The sequence below is a fragment of the Artibeus jamaicensis genome, unplaced genomic scaffold, assembly GCF_021234435.1.
Source record: "Artibeus jamaicensis isolate MK-2021 breed Jamaican fruit bat unplaced genomic scaffold, CSHL_Jam_final scaffold_474, whole genome shotgun sequence".
NCBI lineage: Eukaryota > Metazoa > Chordata > Mammalia > Chiroptera > Phyllostomidae > Artibeus > Artibeus jamaicensis.
Genome location: NW_026522046.1, coordinates 44,272,838 through 44,298,544, shown reverse-complemented (window position 1 = coordinate 44,298,544; position 25,707 = coordinate 44,272,838). Strand labels below are relative to the sequence as shown.

Here is a 25,707-nt window from a genome sequence, read left to right as displayed (position 1 = left end):
GGGAAGGGGTTGGCTGCCCATTCTCCTGTCCTTAGTGCTCCAAAAAGAGGCGGACCCCTGTACCTTTCCCTCCCTCTCTCCGTTTCCGTTTTCCTGCTCCGTTAGGAGCTTTAGTTTATTAATCATCCTTCTCCAAACCGCGATCGCTCCCAGGTAGGTGTCAACCCGGGCGCGTCCATGGGACAGACAAAGGGCAGTGGGAGGATGGCAGGGCAGGAAGAAACACAGTGCTTCGTGGGGTTATAAAAATGAGGCCTTTACTCTGGCAGTACGAATTCACATTTCAAAACATGATGGTCGTCAAGCTGATCGAAAAGACTTTATGAGACTGCAAAAATATTAGCTTTTTTAAAACTTGGCCATTTCTAATACAAAGTTTACTTCCGCTTTAAATAGCTTTTCACTAGTAAGCAAAGTAAGTGTTCAATTGGTTCTCTTTAAAATTTGCTGGAAGACAAAGTTCACAGAGCACTGTTCCAAACAGGAGGGAAAAGAGGACAATTGTACCACATAGTTCAAATGCAAATGAAAATATCCAGAATTGCAATGGGAAATTTTTTTTAAATTACCTGAATTTAGTTGCGCTGAAACTAGATGGCATTGCTTACATTTTGGAACCCTGTCAATAATCACAAAGTTAAGTACTAATTTGGGGTTTTGCAAAGCCTCTTGAGATAATAAAAAAAAAAAAATTCCCAGAAAGTTACTAGAGACATCTCATTTTAAGATGCGGAGAAACAATGATCAACAAAACCATTTACATAAAACCGATATTTAGCAACTTTACACATTACTGCAAAATTTAAGACTGGGCTTAGAAGCAGAATTTGAACCTTTAAGTATAAATATTAAGACCCAAATTGCTGTCTTGTAAGAGCTTAGGAAACTTTAGGTACAGTTAGCTAGAATATACAAGATTGCCAACATGATGTTTTAAAATTGCGCTACCATTCCTGGGTTAATTGGCTTTATGGAATGACCAAATTGCAGAATAAAAAACTTTGGGTATCACTTTATCTTAGTCCTTTTGCTGAATAAAATAATGTCATTTTTTAACATTAAGATCCTCAAATTTGATTTCACTATTATGTTATAAAGAAATCATTTCTGGAAAGCTGATTATAATTATAGAGTAATAATACATTTGGCCATGATTAAGATTCTGCACACATTTTAGCAAGAATGTTAAGTTTTAAACAAAAGCTTATTTCATACAGTTACAATAATTTTAGGCCAAGCACTTAAAAAAAGGCAAATATATGTTCAAATTAAATACTAAACCAGAGGAGGAGTTCCGTCATGAAAAAAGGCTGATGATACAATCTCAAGTACTGACAGAATTTAACCCCAACAGAGTAAATTATAAATTCTAAAGTGACATTCTTTCATGACACTGAAATTGTCAAAAAGTTCTGCATAAAATCTTAACTAAGCCCTGGCTGGTGTGGCTCAGTGGACTGAGTGCTGGCCTGTGAACTGAATGGTCCCAGGTAAGATTCCCAGCCAGGGCACATGCCTGGGTTGCAGGCCAGGTCCCCATTTGGGGGCTTGTGAGAGCCAAATGATCAATGTTTCCCTCTCTTACGCTCTAAGAATAAATAAGATCTTTTAAAAAAATCTTAACTCAGATATTTCAAATATTTTCATTTTGAGGTGTTGATGATATACCCAACAAATATAAATGTAGGACTGGAAATAGATTTAATTACCTAGATTACCAAAAAATTAAACCCCATGTACCTAAAAATCATGTATTAGGAATTCTCCTCCCCTTTCTCAACTGCACTAGTAACAAGATACTAGTATCAGTATTTCACATGAAAATATACTATGAACAGAGCAAAGGACATGAACTGTAGGGTAGAAGTATTCTGACTTATGCTAAGAAAAAGAAAACAAAAAAGCCTTTTTTTAAGCAGACATGCAACCACAAACAAATTTCTCAAATACTCTAGACACTTGGCCAATCTGTATAACCAAAAAATATGCATTGTGTTAGTCTTTTAATGAAAAACAAGTAGAAACCCTTAGGTTTCTATGTTTTACTTTTTCAGATTTAAACATGCAAATCATATATTAGTATTCATAGGTATGTTTAAATAGGAAAACAATTAACAATTCAGCTTTCCAATATTATGTTCTATATTAAGATTTGACAGTGCATTCATTTAATCTGGTGACTTTAATTTCAACAACTACCTATTAACAAATTAAACATCATTTCAAAGAAATTCTTTATAGTAACAAAACCAGATTTTCTAATCCTAGTGAAGGTCACCATGAAATAGCTCAGACACACTGCCATTAAAGTTGGTTGTGATGAGATTCTAATAAATTCAGTAAGTTTTCATAAAGTTCTAACTTTTAAGCTGTAGAGAAACATAAGAGGGCATCACTGAGTCATCTAAAAATATGACTTTTGATCTTAATCTATACTTTATTTTCGGACTGATTAAAACTAAGACCGGCCTCATCATGAGACACATTTTGGCATCTCTGTAAATGCTGCTGCCTGAAAGTAAAAATGAAGACACGAAGTTGTGATAGTCACATTCATGGCTTTCGTAGAAAAATATATATTCCCTGAATAGTCATACCAAGTGGTCATCATTCAATATGAATTTCAATATTATGAATAAAATAAGACATTAATGGATTTTCTGTTTCCAATACTACTTCAGAACTCGATTATTAAAATCCACATCATTGAATCATTCTGTCCAAAAAGTTTTGCTGTTAGGATTCTGCATTGTCCAGACTACACCTTGATAAATTATGTTTCACTCAGAAGTCAAATAGGCTCAATGGCACTTCTTGAAATGTTCTTTATTATTTGATAACGACACCATCCACAGTCGTGGTGTGGTGGTCTGAATTTTTATTCTCTAATGCAGAACCCTGAAAATTAGCAGGTTGAGATTTTGAGTTTCTTTCATTCCCTTAAGTGTTTTCTGTAGACCCTCTGTACTTCCCATTAGGGTGGGTCCTCCATCTCTAAGGGTTCCACATGCACTGTTGCGGGGGTGGGGAATCACATTGTTGCTGGCGTGTACTATGTAGTTAGGCCAACTGTAGTTGCTTTGTACTGAATATACTTTTTTGTCATTAGACCTTAAACAAGACAGTGTGACAACTATTTATATAGCATTTGCACTGTAAGTAATGTAGAGAGGATTTAAAATATATGGGAGGATGTGCATAGGTTATATGCAAATACTTCCCTGTTTTATAGAAGGAACTTGAGCATCTGCAGATTTGGGGGGATCCTGGAACTAACCCCACCCCTGGGATATATGGATGACTGTATTTTCTTCCTCTAAGGAGTCAAGAAATTTCTCCAAGGTCCTTCCTTTCTGAAGAGGAATAATCTTAGGAGAGGCCATCAGTCTTTTCTTTGCACCTCTGCAACTACCAGCTTCACAAATCTATTTCCTCCTCAGAATTCTTTGTAGTTTGTGTCTGTACAAAGGCTCCATGGGAGGAAGCCTTCCTAGGACCCACCTTGACTCTCTGGATTATGGCTTTCAGAAAATTCCTTGAAAGGTGCCAACAAGGGATTAACTTTAGAGCTAAGAGCAAAATGCAACTGCCAGCTTACTTGTGGCCCCGGATGGTTTTCAATTCCATTTCTACATTTTCATAGACACTAACTACTTGCTTTTGCTTTCCAGGATCTGACCTAAAACAAAAGCATTCTGCTATTAATATCTTCTAGCTCTTTTTCACTTTCAGAATTTATACTTGTATCATCCTCTTTATAAACATTCAGTAACTTTTTCTTAGCCGCAGCAGAAGCATTTCGATGGGGCAGTTTTCTGCTACTCTTCCTAATCCAGACATTTTCTGGTCCTGAAATTGTTTCCTTTAGGTTACTCATTATCTTTATTTTATTTGCAGCAACAGTAGCACATCTGCGGGGAACTCTCTCAGGCACCATTTTTGCTTTCACAGTGTCACTAGGCATCTGCACTGCATCCTTCTGATTATGCAAACATGTTCTCATTTTTGTATTGGGTTTTCTGTCTCTAGGAACAGATTCTGAAAAATGAGTGAAAGTTCATGTAAATGCAAAAATCTTGTAACACAAGATTTTACTACTTACATTCCACAACAATACATTCCTAAACAATAAACTGTAAAACCAGTCATACTGCTAAATAAAATACATAAGTGATCATCAATATGTTTTTGACGTTGATATAACCTTTCATTTCATTATCTACAAAAGGAAGTCTATTCAAGAAGCTAAGTTCCCTTCACCTAGCATACTTTGTAATCGGTAAGGATAACAGGCACTAAAAACAGTAGCAGACTTGTAAGAATGGTGTTAAGTATCATAAAGCATCATAAAGCCGTTAGCCAGAAATCTGAATTTTAAAATAGGACCACGTACAGGTTTTACGGTTTTGGTATCATTTCCAGTGCTCTGTGTTGAACTGCTTTAACATACTCAGTGGTTCTGCAATTTTCCTAGAACCTAAACGAGGAGGAAGGGCCATCGTGGCATGGCTTGGTCCATATTCCAGTACAGCTTGGAACACAGCAGCAGCTGGATTCCAAGATCCTTGTTAAGGTTTTAACTGGAATACAGACCAGTACTTTCTTTGGTTCCCCCTCCCCCACAAAAAAAATCAAATTGGTTAACTAGTAGATACAAAGGAATTGTATATTGAAATGTAGTTTTAATCCCAGATTCATTTTTTCCAAATATTTGCACATTTTACATAACTGGAATTTTTTAACTCGAGTGTCACTATTCAAATAGTTTCTGAGCTAGGGATGTGCCAGGCACACAGAGGATCCGGGTAAAGATTCAAGAACACACTAATTCTACACATGTAAAAGAGCTAAGCAGTGCAGAGTGCTGTGAGAACACATTCTAGAAACCAAACCTCCAGTGGGGGGCAAGGAAGGATGCCTTTGAGGAAGGATCCTTTAGCCAGGAGCTGCACAGGGAAGAGAGCAGTTCCTCCAGGCCCACTGAGGCAGCTTTGGAGGGCGGCTTGAGAGCTGTTGCCCTGGAGCTGTGCTGAGGGGCCACCAGATGTTTAGCAACTTAGGTGGACCCAAAGCTAGATTTTCAAATTTAAAAATGATGAATTAGCACTCTCTTGGGGCAGAAGTATTTCTTGATGAAAACACCTCTAAAGTAGCCCGAGTGTTATGCCTTATCTCTGGGCAGTCCAGTCTTGAAGTTAAGAATGAGACTATCTAAAATTCTTAAAAGTAGACAAGTCTGGCTGGGGATGAGTCTGTAGGTCCCCACCTGGTTTCCACAGATTCAGCAGTCCATAAAGACAGGCTGTAGGTCAAGAAATAATCTCGCTTAACAGCTTGGAGAACTGATGCCCACGATAGCCTTTTCACTACAAAGGACTAGAAAATAAGGCTTTGGCGTTAGTTAGCTGTCAAGCAGTACTCTGTATCAGTGCCAGTACCAACTACCAAGCCTATTAGTTTTCTCTTGTGAATGAAGATGTCTGCCCTCCCATCACTGAGAACAAATGAGTACCCGTGAAAATGGCTTCTTTGAATTGACATGTTAACAGTGAGGATTCTGAGTAAAGTCTTCTGCCCTTAAAAGGAAAGTTCTCCACATTTTACCTTAATTCTTTGAAACTCGTTTCAAAGATGTGCCTGTGCTTTCTCCAAGACCCATTAAGAGTTCTCCCCAAATAGGTTAGGAACTACTTTATTAAAAGAAACCTAAAACACATTAGTTCCTTTTGCCAGTTGTTTCACATGCCTTTCCAATGGAATTCTATTTCTAAAGATGTCACGTCTTATTAAATACAAATCACCAGGCATTGCAAAAATGGCATTTTAGCAGACTAACGTGATCACGGCAGCACCCCATGCAGCATACTCTGCCCCGCCCCCATCCGGGCTCTGTGAAGTCATGTATGTCCGTGAGGCTGGGGGAGTGAAATGGGAATAGCTCAAAATGCATCATTTCTACCACTTCAAAGAGTTTCTTTTAGGAATTTCTACATTGTGAACATTAGTCTCTGCAAACCAACCCTTGGTCCAAAACCAATCTCAAACACGTGATCAGTGTCAGGCAAACGCTAAACCATACAGGGGTGGGCAAAATTAGGTTTACAGTTGTGAGTCCACAGAAGTTTCTTCTTGTATTAATTATTGCATTATTCATTGTATTACAATTGTAAACCTTTTGGCCCACCTATATATTAGCATGCTACAACAGATAAAATGAAAAAAATACATAGCAAAATTAAGGTGGAACTTGAACTTATAATGAACTTGTAACAGACTTAAGAATACACTAGCATCATTCAACTAAATGCAGCCATTTGCATGTTGAAATGTCATTAAAAACAGGCAACTGGTTCATTCCCAACAATACACCCCGTTGACAAGCACACACAGTCCTATTACAACTAAAAAGTGAGGTGGGACAAAATGACTTAAGTTGCAGTAATTAATTCCTTTGTGACAGAGTGATGTACCCTATACTAACAACTTATGAACCCAGTAAACTAACTGTAAGTCATTTTAGTAAATGCTTATTTATAATCCAAAATAAGGGGAAAGTTAAGATTCTACAGAAGAAACTACAAGTAGCTTTTAAAAATACTTTAAGGAAATTTGAACTTCAAATAAAGAACTGTCCAGAGTGGGGAAGACTATGGGAATGTTATATTGCATATAGCAACTTGAACTTGATAAAGCTGTTATCTGTTGAAGTCTTAGAACGTACAGTGTGAGGAAGACATGAGTAACATGTGGAACTAAAAAGTAATGCATGTAAGTCAGTGTTAATTTTATTACTGAGAACTTGGTAAATTATGAAGTACTTTATTTTCCTTGGAAAACTCCAAAGTTTTTAGAAATATATACAGGATAATTCAGTTAGAGAAGTCCAATTTATATGTTAGTGTACAAGCTTCAAAATTTTGGAGGATGCTGCTCTCAATTCATTTGTGTCATTTAATGCTAACAGTACCATTCAAAGTCCTTCTGTCTCGGATGGTCTTGGGTCAGTCGGGTGGGTTGGAACATCACTGTTGGTGGCACTGCTGCTCTCCTACAAATAAATCCCTGTCTGGGTGTGGCAAAAACCTCATTAGTAGAAAAACAAACATCTGTAGTAGTGCTTGATCAGGTACCTAAATGACCACTTGAAATCATCTCTGTTATCACTGTGTATTCTAAGAGGATCTGTAGTGGACAGAAATGGGTATAGGACAGTACAACTTTGATTGAAAGCAATAATCTCCAGGTTCTATGTTTTAAGGATTCATATCCCAACTATACTTCATACTAAATTGCCTTCCTAAATCCAAACTACGCATCATTGCAGTAGAACTTTTAATCTGATCAGCACTGTAACTGGAATACTAAAAACAGATCTGAGGCAGAAAGAGAATGCCTGACTCAGAACTGAAAACAGTACACAGGCCTACCTCACATACTTCTCAAGTACTGACGTTTGGATGGGTGTGGCTGCTGGGTGCATCGGTCCCGCATGGGGGGAAACCTTTTAGTGGCAAATCCTAACCTCTCTCAAGCCTTCATCAGAACTGGTTGGAGATTTCCTTTCTTCGTTGTTTTCCTTCACTGTTAACCAAAACTCAGGAAGCAAATAGCATGTCACCAATATTCATCCCTGCCCTGAAGTTTCCAAAAGGATCCCACAAACTGAAAACTCTCTTTAGAGAACGTAGAATAAAATGTTTTCTGTAACTCTCATGGGTTTCTTTCCTAGGGGAGTTGCTGACGTTGAGAAGTCAGCTCCTGCTGTATGGCAGTGTCAGGTGAAGAGACTATCAGAAACAATGACATCATCTAAAGCCGTTCCCCACTAGTTTGGTCACCTTTCTGGTTGAATAGATTAATTTATCAAGTCTTCGATACAACTAGTGATGGTACCACAAAACCTTGTTTTATTTTGCACCTACAGTTAATCTACAGCTCTCTCATCTCTAGAAAAGTTAACTGGTAACATTCTGATTCTCACAAAATTGGTGATGGCTATTCCAACTTTTTCCTAAAAATCTGACGTAAACTCTATGAAGTATGAAAGGAATCTGATGCTTATCTGCTTAATGAACTTTTAAGAGGTTATCTCAGAGCATTTTAAACTAGCATAGGCAGGGTTAGGTGTAAGAGGTAAATAACGAATTTCCCATCAACTTTGTTACTTCCCTTATGAAAAGCAGCAGGCACACAGTCCAATGACAAGGGGTTCAAGCACACCTCAGGCCTCCCTTCCGCACCCCCAGCTCCCCCAACTGGTAGCCCACTGTTCTGCCTACCCCAGAAGTCACTAATGGGTAGAGGGGAGGGAGCTGCAGAAGACAGGAGGTAAAGATGAGGTGTGCAGACAAATGACCCCATATTGCAGACCTTACTGAATCCCATCAGCCAGGAGGCTTGAAGTAGTTTTTTTAAAAGCCGCATTAAATTTATTATAGTAATGAACTAAAAAATTGGTTCCTAGATGAAAATGCTATTACTCGGATGTACTAATGAGTTAGAGATCTTGTGTGGGAGAGGAAAATTAAAAGATTTGGCTCTTTCCCAACCAGTAAAATGGCAAGAATTTCCCAAATGAACTGAATGTGTACAGTCTAGGGACTAAATATGGATCAACACTTAGAAAACTAACTTCAATATATTAAAAAATAAGAACCCTTTAACATTTAACCACTGAAAAGGGTAACACTTTCTGAAGGTATTCCTCGCAGAACCCAGGAAGTAGGGCTAGCTGCTGGATGTAGCCGGTCAACTCCGTTCAGGAAGGTCGTCCGAATGCCCCTTTCTCTTTAGCAGTCCAAATCCCCATTAAAGTTTTTAATCCACAATAAAACTTACCTTAAAGTTAACTTCACAAACTACAGTATGACCAGAAAATAGGTTGTAACACTGATAATTATTCTGAGTGAAACTTCTAGTCTTGACTCATTAGGGTGTCGAACCCACGGCCCTGGGATGGCTATGAATGCAGCCCAACACAAAATTGTAAATTTACTTAGAACTTTTTTTTGCTAATCGGTTTTTGTTAGTGTTTGTGTATTTAATGTGTGGCCCAAGAGAACTCTTCTTCTTCCAGTGTGGCCCAGAGATGCCAGAAGGTTGGACACCCCTCTAGGACAAGCTGCCAAATACAGAAGCCAACCTCCCCTGCCCCCATCAAATCCCTTGTAAGAGCAATCCTTGAACAGACAACAAAAAAGAGTCTATATAATTTTCTACCATATTAGTAATATATTAGGAACAAGCTTGGCAGGTTCAGTTACTGGTAAAAATCCCCCTGAACTTTGAGAATTCCCATGTATCCTTATCTGTCACTTAAGAAAATCGCTATAAAAATGCTCTTTATAAATATAAGACATAACACGGGATTCGTCATCACGCCATATACTTCATTCCTTTCCATTAATTCACAACTGAGCTACAAGTAGGACTGGCATTTATTAATCTATATTTTGGACTATACATTTCTACAACACTCCATTTTCTCCCTAGCTTTGACAAATTTATCTGGTCTTTCTGTTCCCAAATACTAGACAAGAGACAGTCTTTAAACTGGAAGCTGCAAATTTCTTAGGCTCTCTGCTTAATTACTCCCCGATATCCATAGGAGAGTGTGAGGTGTACTTAAGTAATTAACAGACAAAAATGTCTTCTACATTGAAGACACTTTGTTGTACCCCATCATACTAGAATTGAGCTATAATTTCCATACAGTGTAAGAAAACTACAGTACTGTATTTGATGACCAGTACAAGATACCTGCCAAAGTAGATATGCTGACTTATCAATGAAAAAATGGGGCTGGTATTTCAGCTATAGTAAAGGACAAGACAAAAAGCCCTTACCTGGCCATTTACAAGTCACTCGAAAAAGCAATGCAATTTAGTAGAAAAGAAAACCAAAAATATATGTTAGGCACCTTTAACAATGTTCTTGCATTCTGATATACAAAACCTTCATTTTGTTCAGGTGGCACAATCAAATCCAATTTGTACTGACAGAAAATGTTAAATCCTTTCAGCTTAGTTTTTAATACTATATAATGAAGTTAATAAACTTTGTGTTCTAATTATTCTAAAGTAAAAAAGGCTAGAAGGTGGACAGGAAATGTAGTATGGACCCAGTGTTTTTCTAAATTTGAATTTTTACTTACAATGTCATCAACCAATGGAGTGGGAAGAACTTGGTGACGTGTGTTACTGTTTTTGGACAGGAGTACCCTCAGACAGTATTTTTATTGGTTTATTTTTCCTTTTCCCATTTGCACTTCTATGTTTTAAAGTGCATTTTCCTAAAACAGAAGGTCTTTCCTCACACTTCGTTATTAAAAAACTATTTCCCTTTTCAGGTACAACTCTCTACTATTTAAAAGAAACTCTTATTTTTAACTTAGAAGCTGTAACTGCTTTATCCTTTTCTGTGGATTGCTAAATTGAGAAAGGGTTTAATCAGAGATTTTACCCTAAAATAAAAAAGGGAGAATGACCATCCTAGGAATCTAGGGATAAACTTTCCTTTTATTTAGAAATTACTATACATTGTCAGTATACCCTTTTTAAATAGGTAAGATATGGAAAAATGCTTTTAAAACCTCACCTACTTTCTAAATGAAAACTTTTTTCTTAATATGCTTGGTAAAATTAGTCTTTCAAAGAAATCAAAAATCAAATCAAACCTTTTTGTTTAAACCGTAAACAAATAAAATCGTAGGACTTTGGACATACACAACCACAGTAGTCTTTTTTTTTTTTTATCACATACCATTAAGTTATTTCAAGTGCAACGGAAAGCGACAGCACTTCTGGATCAGTTCACATTCAATTTGTAACCTTTCATCTTTTTGGTACGAAAAGTACAAACTGATCCCAAACACGGTAAAGTACATCTGTGCATTAAATCCTTGTGCATTTTTGCATAAAGACAAGTAGAAAAAAAGTCAAGCCTTCTAGTGGTCAATGTAAACATTTTGAACCATTATTTATTAACTTTCCTTAAAGGTATTTAGGAGTGTGTGTCACATATTCAAAGTTAAACTTAGGAATAGCACCATGACCAAAAAACACCATAAAAATTATTCTCTCTAGAATCCCTTAGTTTTACTTCAGAACTTGAGAAGCTACCATTGTCAATCATGCCTTCCAAGTCACCAGGTCAGTTCTTGTTTTTGTTTTTGTTTTGTTTTCAGATGAAACCAGAATACTTCTGTAAACAAGGGTCTAACCACTTTGGACAAAATGAAAAATCAATAATTAGCTGACTAGCCAATCACTGACTAAATCATTGATTCAGTCCTAAGAGATAAGAGTACTTCTGTTGGTGAAAGTTAAATGGTCAAAGTATCTATCATTTTAGCAAAAGAATGTGTTTATGGGTGTGTTACATATTTATTTTTGGATTTTTGGTACCTTTTTGCAAATGATGGTAAACATGGAGTTAAAACCCTGAGAAGAGATATTAAAGAAGAGTTTAAATAAATAAATGGATATGACATCTATCACCACTTCTTAAAATCCGGGAAGGAAAGAACATTCCATTAATTTTTTCACATCAAAAATCAAGGACAATTACCCTGCATCAAACTGTCTATTATAAACTCAATACAAGCTTTGAGAAGAAGCGCATCATAGTCCTAAAGTGGTGATAGCTCTCGAAACAACCAAAGGAGAGGCAGGTATGCCACCTATCTCAGCTGGTAATGTCCAAAAATAGCCTTCCCCTTACATTAATGCAGGAAGAGAAATATTTCCTACCATGTCAAACAGAATAGGTAATAAAGTAACAGCACTTAAAAACATTGCCTAACACTAATACCAGAGTCGGGTGCTTTTCCATATCTGCCACCTTAAGGGTACACAGGAGAAAAAAAAGGTTAATTTTGTCTGAAACCAAATAGTTAGAGCCAATTAAAGGTGGAAGTACTGTAACATACCCCTTCACTACAAAATATGTAAACCATTTGAAGCAAGTCCATCTTCAGGTACAAACCAGCTAGGAATGGCTACCTACACTGTGGAGTAGCACAACCTATCAAGTAAGAAATTATTTGGCTCGAAAAAAATAAGTGTACTATGGTATTTGATGATGTGATAGAAGTTTCATTTTAAATGGATTCCAAGATTATTTTCCCACAAAACATGACTTTCTTAGATTGTAACTAGAGGTCACTAATAAAGATACACTTAGTTGCCCAGCAAAGAATGAATGCTTGAGATTGCACAAGGCAGCAAAGCTAAAACAAAGAGATGGAGAGTAACATTGAACTGGTTTCCTGTACAGATGAGATCTGTCATTGCACACTTCACTCAACTCTACGATTTCAATAAAAATGGGGGAAACTACATATAATTTAAATACTTTTAGTCCTGTACACTCTATTAAAGAACAAACTTTTCCTAAATCTAAGGCACACAAACTCTAATTCACAGAGTAAGACTATGGAAGACCAAGAGTTTGGTTAAATCCCTTACATGGAGACCAGGAGATCTTAAAAAGAAAATTACATGGCATTTTGTTAGTGCACAATTTAAAAGAAAATGCTAGGACGAAGGTCTGGCCTTAGAGGTTTGAAATATACAATCAAAACATTAAAAATAATTTACCAACACTTTATAAATTCAAGTTTATAAAATAAAAATTATATTTTCCTTTAAAATAAAGAGACCCAACAGTATTTGGAAAGAAAACTGAAAACCATTTCAATGAAAATGACCAAATCCGGGATAATGCATTCTACTCAAGTAGCCTGGGAAAGAAAAAAAGTGGTAGGTCCTCTCCCTACTACTAATCATGGTCAACATCCCCCATGATTGTAATGTCAGTATGCACGTGATATTCATGAAAAATCCATAAATGTAGGTCATGTGAAACTGTTCTACTACAATGGGACACGGGTTAGAAACTACCACCTCCTGACGAATTTAGAAAACATCTGCATGGCACTCGCTACCATGAAAGTAATGCTCATTGGTTATGATAACCAGGATGTCTAGTGTTTTAACGTATCTCAAACTCCTGCTATACGTATGTAGTTACATACTGTTTAAGTAGATCTGCCCCCAAAATGAAGCATATTTTGGCACCTGTGCTGAATGCTGCTACAAAGGCAAGCAAGTGCAAATAAAAATAACAGTCATGATTTAGTCACATTCATAACTTTTCATAGAAAAATATAAATATATTCCCTGAATTTTAGGACAAAAAAATAATTTCAATAGCCAGGTTTCACCATAAACTCCAGTCCATTTTCTCTTTAAATGAACTGGTCTTCCCTCAAGGTCATAAGGTGCAATCATCAGAATCTAACACACTTTCTAAGTTTCTGTCATCATCGCCATCATGGTACCTCACGGTCCTTCTACCCTGATTTCTCGTTTTTATTTTTGAACGTCGAAGAACTCTCTTAGATTTTGCATAGTCCAAATCCTCCCAGTCATTATCATCCACACTTAACCTAGGGCGCTTGCTCTGTCTTTGTCGCCTCACAGTTTTAGATACGTTAGCTGTAAAAGTTTTACCTTTTCTAACTACTTTTGCTTTTCCCTTCATTTTCCTCTTTTTGGTTTTTGTCTCATCGGCACAGTCAACATCCGATTCAGTTACAGACCCCAACTCTGAATCAGATCTGGGACTAGTGTCAGGTCCACACTCTGAATTCCCTGTTGTTTTTAAAGTTTTCACATTCTCCAATTCAGGATGTAGTCTCTTTCTTCTGATTTCCATCTTAGCTGCTTCCTGTGAGTCCTGAATGACTTCTGTCTTACTGAAAGGAGCCTTCCCATAGGTCCTGAGTCTTCTGCCATTCCACCTGCGCAGCCCGTAGTTCAGTTCCTCTTCAAAGTTGGTCTCTGCAGTATCTGTCTGCTCCAAAGCTGACTCAGAAGAAAATTTTCTACCAATCTCACCCCCTGGAATATGGCTTTTTGAATCTTCCTCTGAAGACCCAATCAATGAATTCTTTGTTCTAGAAGGTGCAGCTTTTGTTTTGTGATTACTGGTATGCCTCATAGGCCTGTTCCTATGTTCTGAATTTGACATACCTTCAGAACCTGAGTCTCCATGTGAAGACTGATGAATGCTCTTTGTACTACCTTCTGAGTCGGCTTCGGGTGACTCTCCTTCACAGGCATCCTGGTCATTTGGCACTTCACAGTTTACGTCTACCTCGGAACCGCTCGTTGTCTTCTTAGCTGTGGCACATGCAGAACGGAGGGGCTTTTTCCTCCCACTTTTGCTTCTAGTACACATCCTTTCTAAACTAACATCTTCCACATCACTCATAAGTTTAATCTTACTGGCAGCGGTGGTTGCGCATCTTCGAGGAATCCTGAGGAGACCCGTTTTGGCTTTGGAGGGTTTCTTAACCACCTTTGAATTGCTCTCTGAGTCACTGGAACAGACCCTTTTCCTGGAAACTTTTCTTCTTTGTCCATGATCTTGTGATGTAGAATCTAAAAATTAAGAGTATTCCTTTAATCTTTAATAGAACATTTAAACAACTTCAGTCCAGAATTCTTCATTCTTATTAACTTGGAAGGAAGGTGACAGTGAGCATGGTGGAAAGAAGTAACTTGTTAGCCTCAGCACCATTCACAAGTACATATTCTCATCAGTAAAACCCCATGCCTTTCCAGCCACTTCCACAAAACACCTGACACTGAAACATTTTACATGAATACAGACTAAACTCTCTTTACCGCTACACTAGCATATGCACACAAGCCACTTACTTAGCCTTCCTGAAACTCTTCTTAATTTTACAAGTTCCTGTCACACCAGCAACTTTTTACCCCAGCTTTAGCTGCCCCTGCTCTTTAATATTTTTTATCAATCCCATTAGCAGGAGTGCAATCTCAATTTGGCAACTTAGGGCACCTCTCCATGCTCCAGAGTTATCAGTAAAACTGACAGTAACAGTAATAGTTCCTATCTCATAAAAGATATGAATGCTAAACTGATTAATAAACAAAGCATTTAGAAAAGCATCATGACAGACAGAACATCTCAGTAACTGTTCTGTTTGCTGCTATTATTATTATCACATTCAACCAGTCCTACCCTTTTCTTTCCTCTTCTCAAACTACCAACAGGTCATAAATGTGCTTGTCTCTGCTTTTCTTAAACCCTTATTAGCCAATACAATAATCCCCATCACCAATACAAGAAGTGAAATCTTTACAGAAATAGTTAAGGCCAAGATTGCCTGTCATTTGAATCAAACTAAATGTACTCAACAAACAGTTACGTGAGCACATAGCAACATATGCTACGACGAAAGGACAGTAAGAGTAAATCAGTGAAATGTTTTCCATTACCTTTCATAAAATTGTTCAGTTTTTCTTTTGTTTTGTCATCATCTGAATCCAAATCAGTTTCAGCTACATGATCTGAGAAACGATGGGACCCAGCAATAGGTTCACACTTCAGATTCCCCAACATCAGGTTTGCTGCCATTTTGTGACATCTACTGTCTTTTCTATCTTCTTCAGATTCAGAGTCCTCTGAATCACTGAAGATCTTTGCTTTTTTAAGGAAAGCAGCATTCTTGCGACCTGTGTTGTATTTCCTACCATCATACTTTCTTGGTTCAGAATCTGCTTCCTCCTCTTTCCCTGAGATGCTTCTTGCCTTAAGTTTCTGCCCAGAAGTTGACGGGCCAATAGTTCTGTTATGTCCATTATCTGAACCATGACTCTTAGAGTCTTCCTCAGAGGACTCTATTTTAAGAAATTTCGTTTTGGAAGTTGTTGGAGTGTGTGACTTGTGACCATTCGCCTGCCAACTTTTCCGGACTACCTTCAAGTCACTCTCTGACTCTGAGTCTCCATTTTCAGATTCACTGACATTATTCTGGGCAACATGACAGCTGGACACTGGTGATTGTTGATTTTTTTCTTTTAGCTCCTCTTCTTCAGTTTCTGACTTTAAGCTTTGATCATCTTCAGAATTATATAATAACTTTTTTCTAGCTACAGCAGAAGCATTGCGGTGAGGCAGCTTACGGCCAGAACAGACACTTTCAGAGCTAGAATCTTCCTCTACATCACTCATTAGCTTTATCTTATTGGCAGCCACAGCAGCACACTTTCGTAGCACTTTCCGGTTATTTCCAGCTCGAGCTGTTAGACTTTCACCAGTCTCCATTGAATTGTTATCAGAGTCACTTAAATAGACCCTCTTTCTAGTGGCTTTTCTGCCACATCCATTTTCTAAAGAAAGTGGACCTAGAAATAAAGTAACAGTAAGATTAGGAAGGTCTTCCTTATTTTAACATTTTTAAAATTACTATTATTTTAGTACTGATATTCCTTATATTTTACTGCCCAAACCAGATTTTTCTTTCTAAATCTAAAAGGCTTGAAGGAAGGAAAAGAATAGACAATCTAGAAATAAACCCACACACACATGGTCAATAAATTTACAACAACTGAGCCAAGAATATACAATGGGGAAAAGACAGACTCTTCAATAAATGGTGTAGGACTGTTGAGAATGGCCATCATAAATAAAGCAACAAACAAGTGCTGGAGAGGTTGTGGAGCACTGTGGAGCACTAGAGAACCCTAGTGCACTGTTGGTGGGATTGCAGACTTGTGCAGCCACTATGGAAAACAGTGGCATTTCCTCAAAAAAAAAAAAAAAACTAAAATGGAACTGGCCTTTTGACCCAGCAATTCCAGTGCTAAGATTATATCCTAAGAACCCTGAAACACCAATCCAAAAGAACCTATGCACCCCAATGTTCATAGCAGCACAATTTACAATAGTCAAGTGTTGGAAGCAACCTAAGTGCCCATCAGTAAATGAGTGGATCAAAAAACTATGGTACATTTACATGATGGAAGTCTATGCAGCAGAAAGAAAGAAGGAACTACTACCCTTCTCAACAGCATGGATGGAACTGGAGAGCATTATACTAAATGAGATAAGCCAGGCAATGAAAGACAAATGCCATATGATCTCACCTTTAATGGGAACCTTATCAACAAAAGGAACAAGCAAGCAAAATATGACCAGCAGCTGACATTGAGAACAGGCTAACAGTGACCAAAGAGGAGGGGATTATAGGGAGAAAGGGGAAAGGGCAAAGGGTTTGCATGAACAATTTTAAAGGACACATGGACAATAACAAGACAGGGTAGAAACAGGAGGGCTGGGGGGGGGGGGGCGGAAAGGCAGAAATGATGTAGGAAAAACTGGACAGCCACATGTAAAAGAAGGAAACTAGACTACTATCTTACACCACTGCACAAAAAAATTAACTCAAAATATTAAAACCTGAATGTAAACGTAAGAATATAAAACTTCTAGGGAAATCACAGGCAGTAAACTCCTTGACACTGGCCTTGTTGATTCTTTGAATCTTAGGAGACCCATTTTGGCTTTGACCAACAAAGGCAACAAATAAGCAAAAACAAAAAAGTGGGACTAAATCATCAAACTAAAAGCTTCTGCAGAGCAAAGGAAATCATGAACTTCTATAACTCAAAACAAAACAAAAATCCAATTTAAAACAGACAACCTGAATAGACATTTTCCAAAAACAACATACAGATGGCCAGAGTACTCATGAAAAGATGCTCAACATCACTCATCATCAGGGCAATGTGAATCAAAACACAGTGAGATATCAGAGTAGCTAGTATCAACAAGTAAGGAATAAGTGTTTGCAAGGTGTGAAGAAAAGGGAACTCTTGCCTATTGTCAGTGGGAATGTCAATCAGTGCAGCTGTGATGGAAAACAGCATAGACGGTCCTCAAAAAACTAAAACTAGAACTACCATATGATCCAGCTATTCCACTTTGGGGTATTTATCCAAAGAAAACAAAAACAACTCCAGAAGTTCTATGAACCTACATGTTCATTGCAGCATTATTTGCAATAGTCAAGCTATGGAAACAAGCAGTGGCCATCAATAGATGAATAAAGAAAATATGATATACAGATTCATTGGAATACTATTCAGCCATAAGGACAGATTCCTGCCATTTGTAACAACACACAGGGACCTTAAGGGCATTATGCTAAGTGAAATAAGTTAGAGAAAAACAAATACCATATGATCTCACTTCTATGTGGAATCTAAAAAACAAACAAAACCAAGCTCATAGATACAGAGAACAGTGAAATGGGTGAAGGGGGTCAATAGGTCCAAACTTCAAGTAAAATAAATAAATCACAGGGATTTAATGTACAGCATGATGACTAGTTAATACTGTATGGCATTTTTTAAAGTTCTAAAAGAGTAAATCTTAAAAGTCCTTATCTCAAGGGAAAAATGAAAAAGGAACTTCCATAACTATATATTGTGATGTATGGGAGCTAGACTTGTGGTCATTTCACAATGTATACAAATATCAAATCATTATGTTGTACACCTGAGACTAATATGTGTCAGTTACACCTCAATTTTTTAAAAAGCCTAAAGAACATTTAATCACATGTAGATGCATTGAATCAATAAGCCATTTAATGTTTAGCTTTTGAATTCTCTTGATGTATATTCCCCCAAAGCACCACTGAGAGTCTCTTACCAGTTTTTCTTTGGGCAGCTCTGGTCCTGGTCACTCTGAGATTGCTGCTTCTGGCTAGCCTCCCACGTAAGGAGGGTTCACGAGCTCTTGAACTCTCTTTGCTTTCCTCGGAACTACTTGAAGCTGAAGATGAAGAGGTACTTAAGGAATCTTCCATTTCACTTTCTAAGAAAAATAAAGCATCAACAGTTCATTACATATATTCTATCTTTACACACATAAGCAGTTATTTCACAACAGAAGACTTGGAGCAGATTCTTAAAACACTTAAGAGTATATTCTTAAAAGTTATTTGAAAAAACAGCTGATAAAATTTTGGTATCAAAAGGTACATAATCATCATACCAAATAAGTCTGTTTTCTTATTTCTGAAAGTAACATACATTATTCCTGGTTTCAGAAAATTCAATTTATATATTTAATAAACAAACTTGCATTTAAACATTTAATTAGCCTTGCTATGCCACTTCTTTCTGTTATGAAACAGGTATTTCCAACAGAAAAGACCTGTCATTTCAAATCCAACATTTCAAACCTAGTAATTCTCTCTAATAGCCCTTCTTAACGGTATAATTGTACCTTTCACAGCTCAAGAATGGTCATTTTTACATGCTTTTAAAAAAATGGAAAAAGTACAATAAATAATTTAAATATCACAGGTCATTCCCCCCCCCCATATTCCAAATAAACAAGTATATGCCCCAGTAAGAGCACAAGACAGGAAACTCAAATTCCTGTTCCTTCATCCAGACTTACTTCTTACATGCCTATCACAGAATGAAAACTTCATCAAAATGGATGGGAACACTGTTAAAAGACAAATTTTACAACATTACATAACCCAACTCTATGTTAGAAAAGAAAGTGGATGTGCTAGAAAAATGTTAGTCACCAAACTGTGTTTCTTCTTTTGAAATTGCTCTGCTGTTTGTCTGCTTTGACTGCTTCTACTCTATTCCACTACCTACTACACTGTTTCCAGATTCTTCCTCTTTCCTACATACCACTTCCAAAATGATCCATCTTCTTAAAACAGAATTTTTCATGTGACTCCCTTACTCAACAAGAGACCCAATTAGGGGACTCTTCTGCAAGGCTTGCCAGTCTCTTAAACATGGCTACATTCTACCTGCTTGATCCTATTACTTTAATTGCAACAATTATTATATTATCATCACAATTCACCAAAATCACCAGAAAGCAACAACACCGAAGCACATAATCACTACAGCCTTACCCACACAATGCCAGCAAAGGGTTAGCATCAGCTAGTTATACTACCAAATAACAATAACATAACTGAGAATTTACTAGGTCATCAGCTGTAAACTACCATGCCTCTTTTTATTTAAATGTCAAAATTTTTTAACTTAAGTCCCTGGCTGGTGTAGCTCAGTGGATTGAGCGCGGGCCTGCAAACCAGACAATTGCGGTTCGATTCCCAGTCAGGGGACATGCTAGGGTTGCAGGCAGGTTCCCTGCAGGCCAGTTCCCAGCAGGGGACGCACGAAAGGCAACCATACATTAATGTTTCTCTCCCTCTCTCCTTCCATTCCCCTCTAAAGATAAATAAATAAAATCTTTAAAAAAAAAATTTTAACTTAAATGCCAAAGACTGCATACAATGTGTGGTATCACATTATTTAAAATGTGGAGGAATCAAATTTGCATAAAATGTGGCAGTATCATTTACAAAGAACAGTACTTATCAAACATAATCTAGTTGCTCCATGTTTGTTACTTTTGTCTCCCACTGAACTTTAAGTTCCTTGAGTTGTAAAGGCCATGTCATATTTATTCCTTCCTGCAAACCCACAGTAACTAGCAATGTTAAACCTCTGAGCGCTCAGCAGTTGACTAACATAATGTTCCACTTCTCACCAGATAAGGCAGAACCATTTGTTAGAGGGGCAGTTCTATTTCTTCTTATTCTTTCTGATGATCCTGTTGAATCTGAAGAGTCACCAGAAGTAATGCCTGAAGAGACACCAGCACTTGTCTTGTGTCTTGCAGAGTAAGCTGCTTGACTTGAGGTAGACTGGGTAGGAGAACCCACCAGCTCAGTAACCACTCTTGTCTGAGATTTTAAACGCTTCTGCTTGATATTTCTAGTCAAAGAGATGAACAAAAGAAACAATATTTAACAAAACAAAAATGCCTAAATAAAAGGGTATTATTACTTTAATCAAAAAATAATTTTAGATCAAACATTAATAACATCTTATTCAGGCATGAATTACTATTAATATTCTTACTCTAAATTTGACATCATTTTGTTACCAACTGAAGTAATGAACAAATGATCCAAGTAACAGAATTAGAGAAAATCACATTGAATATCTCAAGTTCTTTGGATTAAATACTTAAGTGAGCCAGTATGTGATGTAGGCATCTTTCACATTATGAATCTGAATCTTAGTATGACCCAACTTTTTCTCTAGTCTCCTATTTATGTTTCTAAACACACTATAAAATTAAGAAGAGAAATCAACAAAACCTGAACAGAGAGGCAAAAAGGAGGGTGGGAATGGTAGGAAAAAGTAAAGGCGAGGAGATAAATGGTGATGGAAGGAGTCTTGACTTGGGGTGGTGAACACACAATACACATCTGCTGATTACAGAACTGTATCCCTTAAGCCTATAATTTTATTAACCAATGTCACCATAATAAATTCAACTGAAAAATGAACAAAGAGGCTATTTTTTCTAAGACCAAATTGCTTACATCTATGTGCCAATTCACCATGTTTGGCTCCTAAGCCATGGGGAAAACAGTAGAAGTATAAACCAAGTTAATTGTTGCATTTACATTACAGATCTGGGTAAGGGCTTTTCTGGAGTATCTAAAGCATTTCAGCTAAAAGATAACCACAGTTTTTTAAAGTAACTGTGCTGAGGCTGGTGTGGCTCAGTGGGTTGAGTGTCAGCCTGTGAACCAAAACGTTGACGGTTCAATTCCCCATCGGTGCACATGCCTGGGTTGCGGGCCAGGTCCCCAGTTGGGGATGTGCTAGAGGCAACCGACTTATGTATCTCTTGCACACTAATGTTTCCCTCTCTTTCCCTCTCTCTAAAAATACAAATAAATTCTTTTAAAAAAATAATATCATGATAATCAAGAAAATTCAAGCTTGTTTTTTCAAAATTTTACCCTCCAATAGTATCAACTAGAGGATAGACCAGTAAATAACAAAAAGAAATCATTACATGCTTATATTTATCTTAAACTTAATTTTTAACAGTAGACAGGCTGGTAATACCTCAAGAGTGAAAGCTTTCCTTTTTTATCCTATGTTCTCAACTATTAAGACTCTTGCATGATTTGAACAGAAAATAGAGTTTTAAAAAATAATAAAAATAAAAGTCAGATACTAATAATCGACATACCCAAACTCAAGGTCACTTTATAAAATAACATATAGTTTTTAAAAATGTCAACCAAGAAGGCAAAGTTGCGAATAAAATTCCACACTAAAAAAGACTAAATGAGACAGAGCAACTAAAAGCCAATGCATAACCTAGATTAGGGGGAAAAACTGCCCTAAGAACATTATTGAGTTAACTACTAAACTGTAAGGTGTGATTAAAACCTATTCTTAGCAAATCTACCCCAAGTATTTAGGGGTAAACAAGCATGATATCAGAAATATTCTTTTGAATGATTTAAAAGTAAACACAAGTTAAAATATAAAGAATATACAGGAGTTTTCTGAACTCTTCAACTTTTCTGTAATTCTGAAATTATTTCAAAATAAAAAGATAGAAAAAAAGATGTTAGAAAAAAGACTCATACTACTGTGTACTGTATGTACTTGAATTACACACTGCAAAGAGGCTAAAAAGGTGCTTTACTGAATGTTTATGTTTTCAATGAGACTCTGTTATTCTAAACATGGGGGGGTTCGAATGTTAGCAAATCATCTCACCCAAAAAGCAAAAATATGACTGGCAAAATAATCCAAAACAATAATTTCAGAACTCAGGAAAACAAAGGCATATAAATTAAAAAGTGTTTATTGAAGAAAAACTTCTGAATCTAAGTAAAAACAGTGGCATCCTTGGCATTTAGACTTGGGGCTGCTCCCAGGCACACATATACATACACCCCGGTTCTATGGCCCAACAGCCTTGAGGATCAGGATGAGCAGGTGGGAGGAGCTGGCTGTTGTGGGAGCCCCACCAAGAAGCTGCATGCTCCAGAGCACTGAATGCGCCGTACCACTGGCAATTCGGTAAGGCCAACGGCTGCCTGAGGCTGTGTCACGGCTGGAGCAGGAAAGAATTCAACCAGATTTAAAGGAGAGATTTAGTGAAGGACATAGTCCCAGGAGTCTTTAAAACATCTGCCTGGGGCCCTCTCTCGTGTGGCTCCAGTGGACTAAACCCTGGCCTGCGACCCAAGGAATCACCGGTTCGATTCCCACTCAGGGGACCTGCTTGGGTTGTGGGCCAGGTCAGATCTCTCTTCGGGGGCGTGCAAGAGGCAACCACACATTAATGTTTCTCTTTTCGCTCCCTTCCCTCTCTCTAAAAATAAATGAATAAAATCTTTAAAAAAAATCTTTGGGATGTAGAAGGTTCCACACATATTCAAAAAAGACTGGAGAGAATCCAGTTATTATGCATCCTTCGCTGACCTTGAGACTCTTGGGTCTGGTAAAATACAAGCAAAAGGTCAACCCAGACATACCCAAACTCAAGGTCACTTGGGTGTGCGATGAAGTTCGCCCTACATCACACACAGCCCTTTTAGAAAAGGGGTCAGCATCACCTACAGTATAGTTCAGCGCAAATTTCTGACCTAGGAGCTATGTTGAGCAAGGGAAGACATCTAGAAAAACAGGCTCAAAGTTTCTTTTTAACTTTTTAAAAAGAAGCAGGGACTTTAGTGACTAAATACTGCAAGAAGACAAACTCTGCTGAAACTGGTCTAGTCAATTCACTGAACAAAACCAACAGCAGCTTCTATCACTAAGGGAGAAGGATCAGAATCCAGAGTTTCTACAAACAGCAATGACGAAACCTGGGACAGATGTGATTTCCAGAATTGCCGGATTATATAATTAAATATGCCCAGTTTGGGCCCTGGCTGGATAGCTCAGTTAGCCAGAGCATGATTCTGATAACGCCAAGGTTACGGGTTTGATCCCTGATCAAGGCACATACAAGAAGCAACCAATGAGTGCATAAGTAAGTGGAACAACAAACTGATGTTTCTTCCTTCCCTCCTTCCTGTCTCTCTGAAAATCAATAAATAAAAATAAATAAATATGTTGAGTTTTCAACAAAAAAAATTACAAGACATATGAAGAAACAGGAGTGTTTGTCCATATACAGGAAAAGGATACCATCAACAGAAACTGTCTCTGAAAGGACCCAGTTGGAAAACAAACAGCGACGAGCCTTGAAAATTCTGAGCAGACAAAACCAGTTTAGCCATACAAATAAAGCTTAATTTAGCTTATCTTGCACAGCTAACTTGACCTACATCACCTTCTTGCTTATGCCTCTGGAAATCATAAGCAAAACTTGCACTATTTTCCAAAGCTATCATTGGGTAAACACTGAAAATTTGAGTATTATAGTCGGTCACCAGGAAGAACAGTCACAATTCTCTCTACAAACTGCTTAACAATATACCAAGTCTCATTCCATGTTTTCGTTTGAATGCTCTTGGTTTACAAAGTCTTTTGGGTTTTTGCACAACAAACTTACTAATTATTACTTCATTAAATTCACTGGTTTTACTTCAGCTGTTTCTGAACTTTTTGACCAGATATTTAAGTCAACAATTATAAATATCTGAAAATGAAATAAATTCATGTTTACAGAATTAAAGGAAAATATGATGACAGGAAATATCAGTATAGAGGGATGAATTACAGAAAATAAACCAAATGAAAATTCTGGAGTTGAAAATTACAACTGAAAAAAAAAAAAAAACACCAACATGGGCCCAAGGGCAGATTTGAGCTGGTACAAGAACCAGTGAATGTAAAGTTAGGTCAGTCAATAAAGATTATCCAGTCTGAAAAACATAAAGGAAAAATACGGGTGAGAAATAAAGAGAGCATCAGAGTTATACATACACCAACATACATATAACTGCAACTAGAAAGAGAAGAAAAGGGCAAAAAAAAACTGGAAGAAATACAGCTGACAACCACCCAAATTCGATGAAAAAATATTACTCATCCACAAAGATGGCCAAATTCCAAGATGAATAAACTCAAGGAAATCCACACCTAACTGCCTTATATTTACTAGCCAGATAAATTTGCATGCTTATAAATTTACATAATTACAAATCAATGCACCAGTTCTGTATACACATGGAATGTTTTCTAGCCAAAAAAGGACTTCTCTGAATATACTATACAATGCTTGAGAATTTTTATCATGATAAAATTAAAAATGGTATTGCAACCTGAAATTTTACAATATTGCATACAAAGCTGACAAATCACCTGATACTTTTGTTAGCCTGGTTGACACGGTTACAATTTTGCTGTCTCCTGAACCTCTGGCTTCTTCGAAGTTTTTCATTGAATTTTTGACCAATTTTAAAATCAGAGGATATTTTCTTCATCTTTTCTTCAAATAAGGCAGATAGTCTCAAAGTCATACTGTAAATCTGTAAGAATATGAAAGCAAAACTATAACCAAAAAATATCTCTAAAAATACTTTTCTAAATAAGATTATAATCATTGAGGCTACTTGCAATCTATTATATTATATTACTGTCATAGACAATAGCTGTTACTGACTTTATGTCCCATCCCTTCCCTTCAGTGACATCTGCAAGAGTCTGCAAGAAAGAGGAAGTATTCTGGCTTTTCCCATTTTCACATCTATATGTACAAACCTAATAAAGCCTCCTTTCCTGAAAGTTAGATGGGAAGCTGGTTTTCAGGGTGCTACTCAGGCAGCAAAAGGAGTGTCTCCTTGAAGCAAGGGAACTTTTACACCAGTGTCTACTTGAAATTTGACTCCCTTTGATACAGATCTAAATTATGAATTACAGATAGAATTACTTGCATTCAGTAGAAGAATGAAAATATGCCCTAAAACTCTTATATGAAAGATTATTTTAACAATTTTTATAATTAAATAACATCAAAAGAACAGTAATGTGATGTTAAGTGCTACTATAAATAACATTTGGTACAGCTATG

At 37.1% G+C, this 25,707-nt stretch overlaps 1 protein-coding gene across 2 annotated transcripts in view; it reads right to left on the bottom strand.

Moving 5' to 3' along the window:
• Positions 1 to 1,185: 1,185 nt before the first annotated feature.
• The window catches only part of BRWD1 (bromodomain and WD repeat domain containing 1), a 109,934-nt gene continuing 85,412 nt past the window's right edge, over positions 1,186 to 25,707 (bottom strand). Inside the window, exons 37-42 of one of the 2 annotated variants that reach the window (XM_053657768.1) lie at positions 24,999 to 25,165; positions 20,413 to 20,639; positions 18,532 to 18,696; positions 15,312 to 16,220; positions 13,515 to 14,447; positions 1,186 to 4,038 (exon numbers count right to left, since the gene is read on the bottom strand). In XM_053657768.1, the coding sequence (XP_053513743.1) occupies positions 3,680 to 4,038; positions 13,515 to 14,447; positions 15,312 to 16,220; positions 18,532 to 18,696; positions 20,413 to 20,639; positions 24,999 to 25,165 (2,760 nt within the window). In that variant the 3' untranslated portion in view covers positions 1,186 to 3,679. Of the gene's footprint in view, positions 4,039 to 10,952; positions 14,448 to 15,311; positions 16,221 to 18,531; positions 18,697 to 20,412; positions 20,640 to 24,998; positions 25,166 to 25,707 lie in introns of those variants that run through there. The other variant, XM_053657767.1, reaches the window with a different exon arrangement.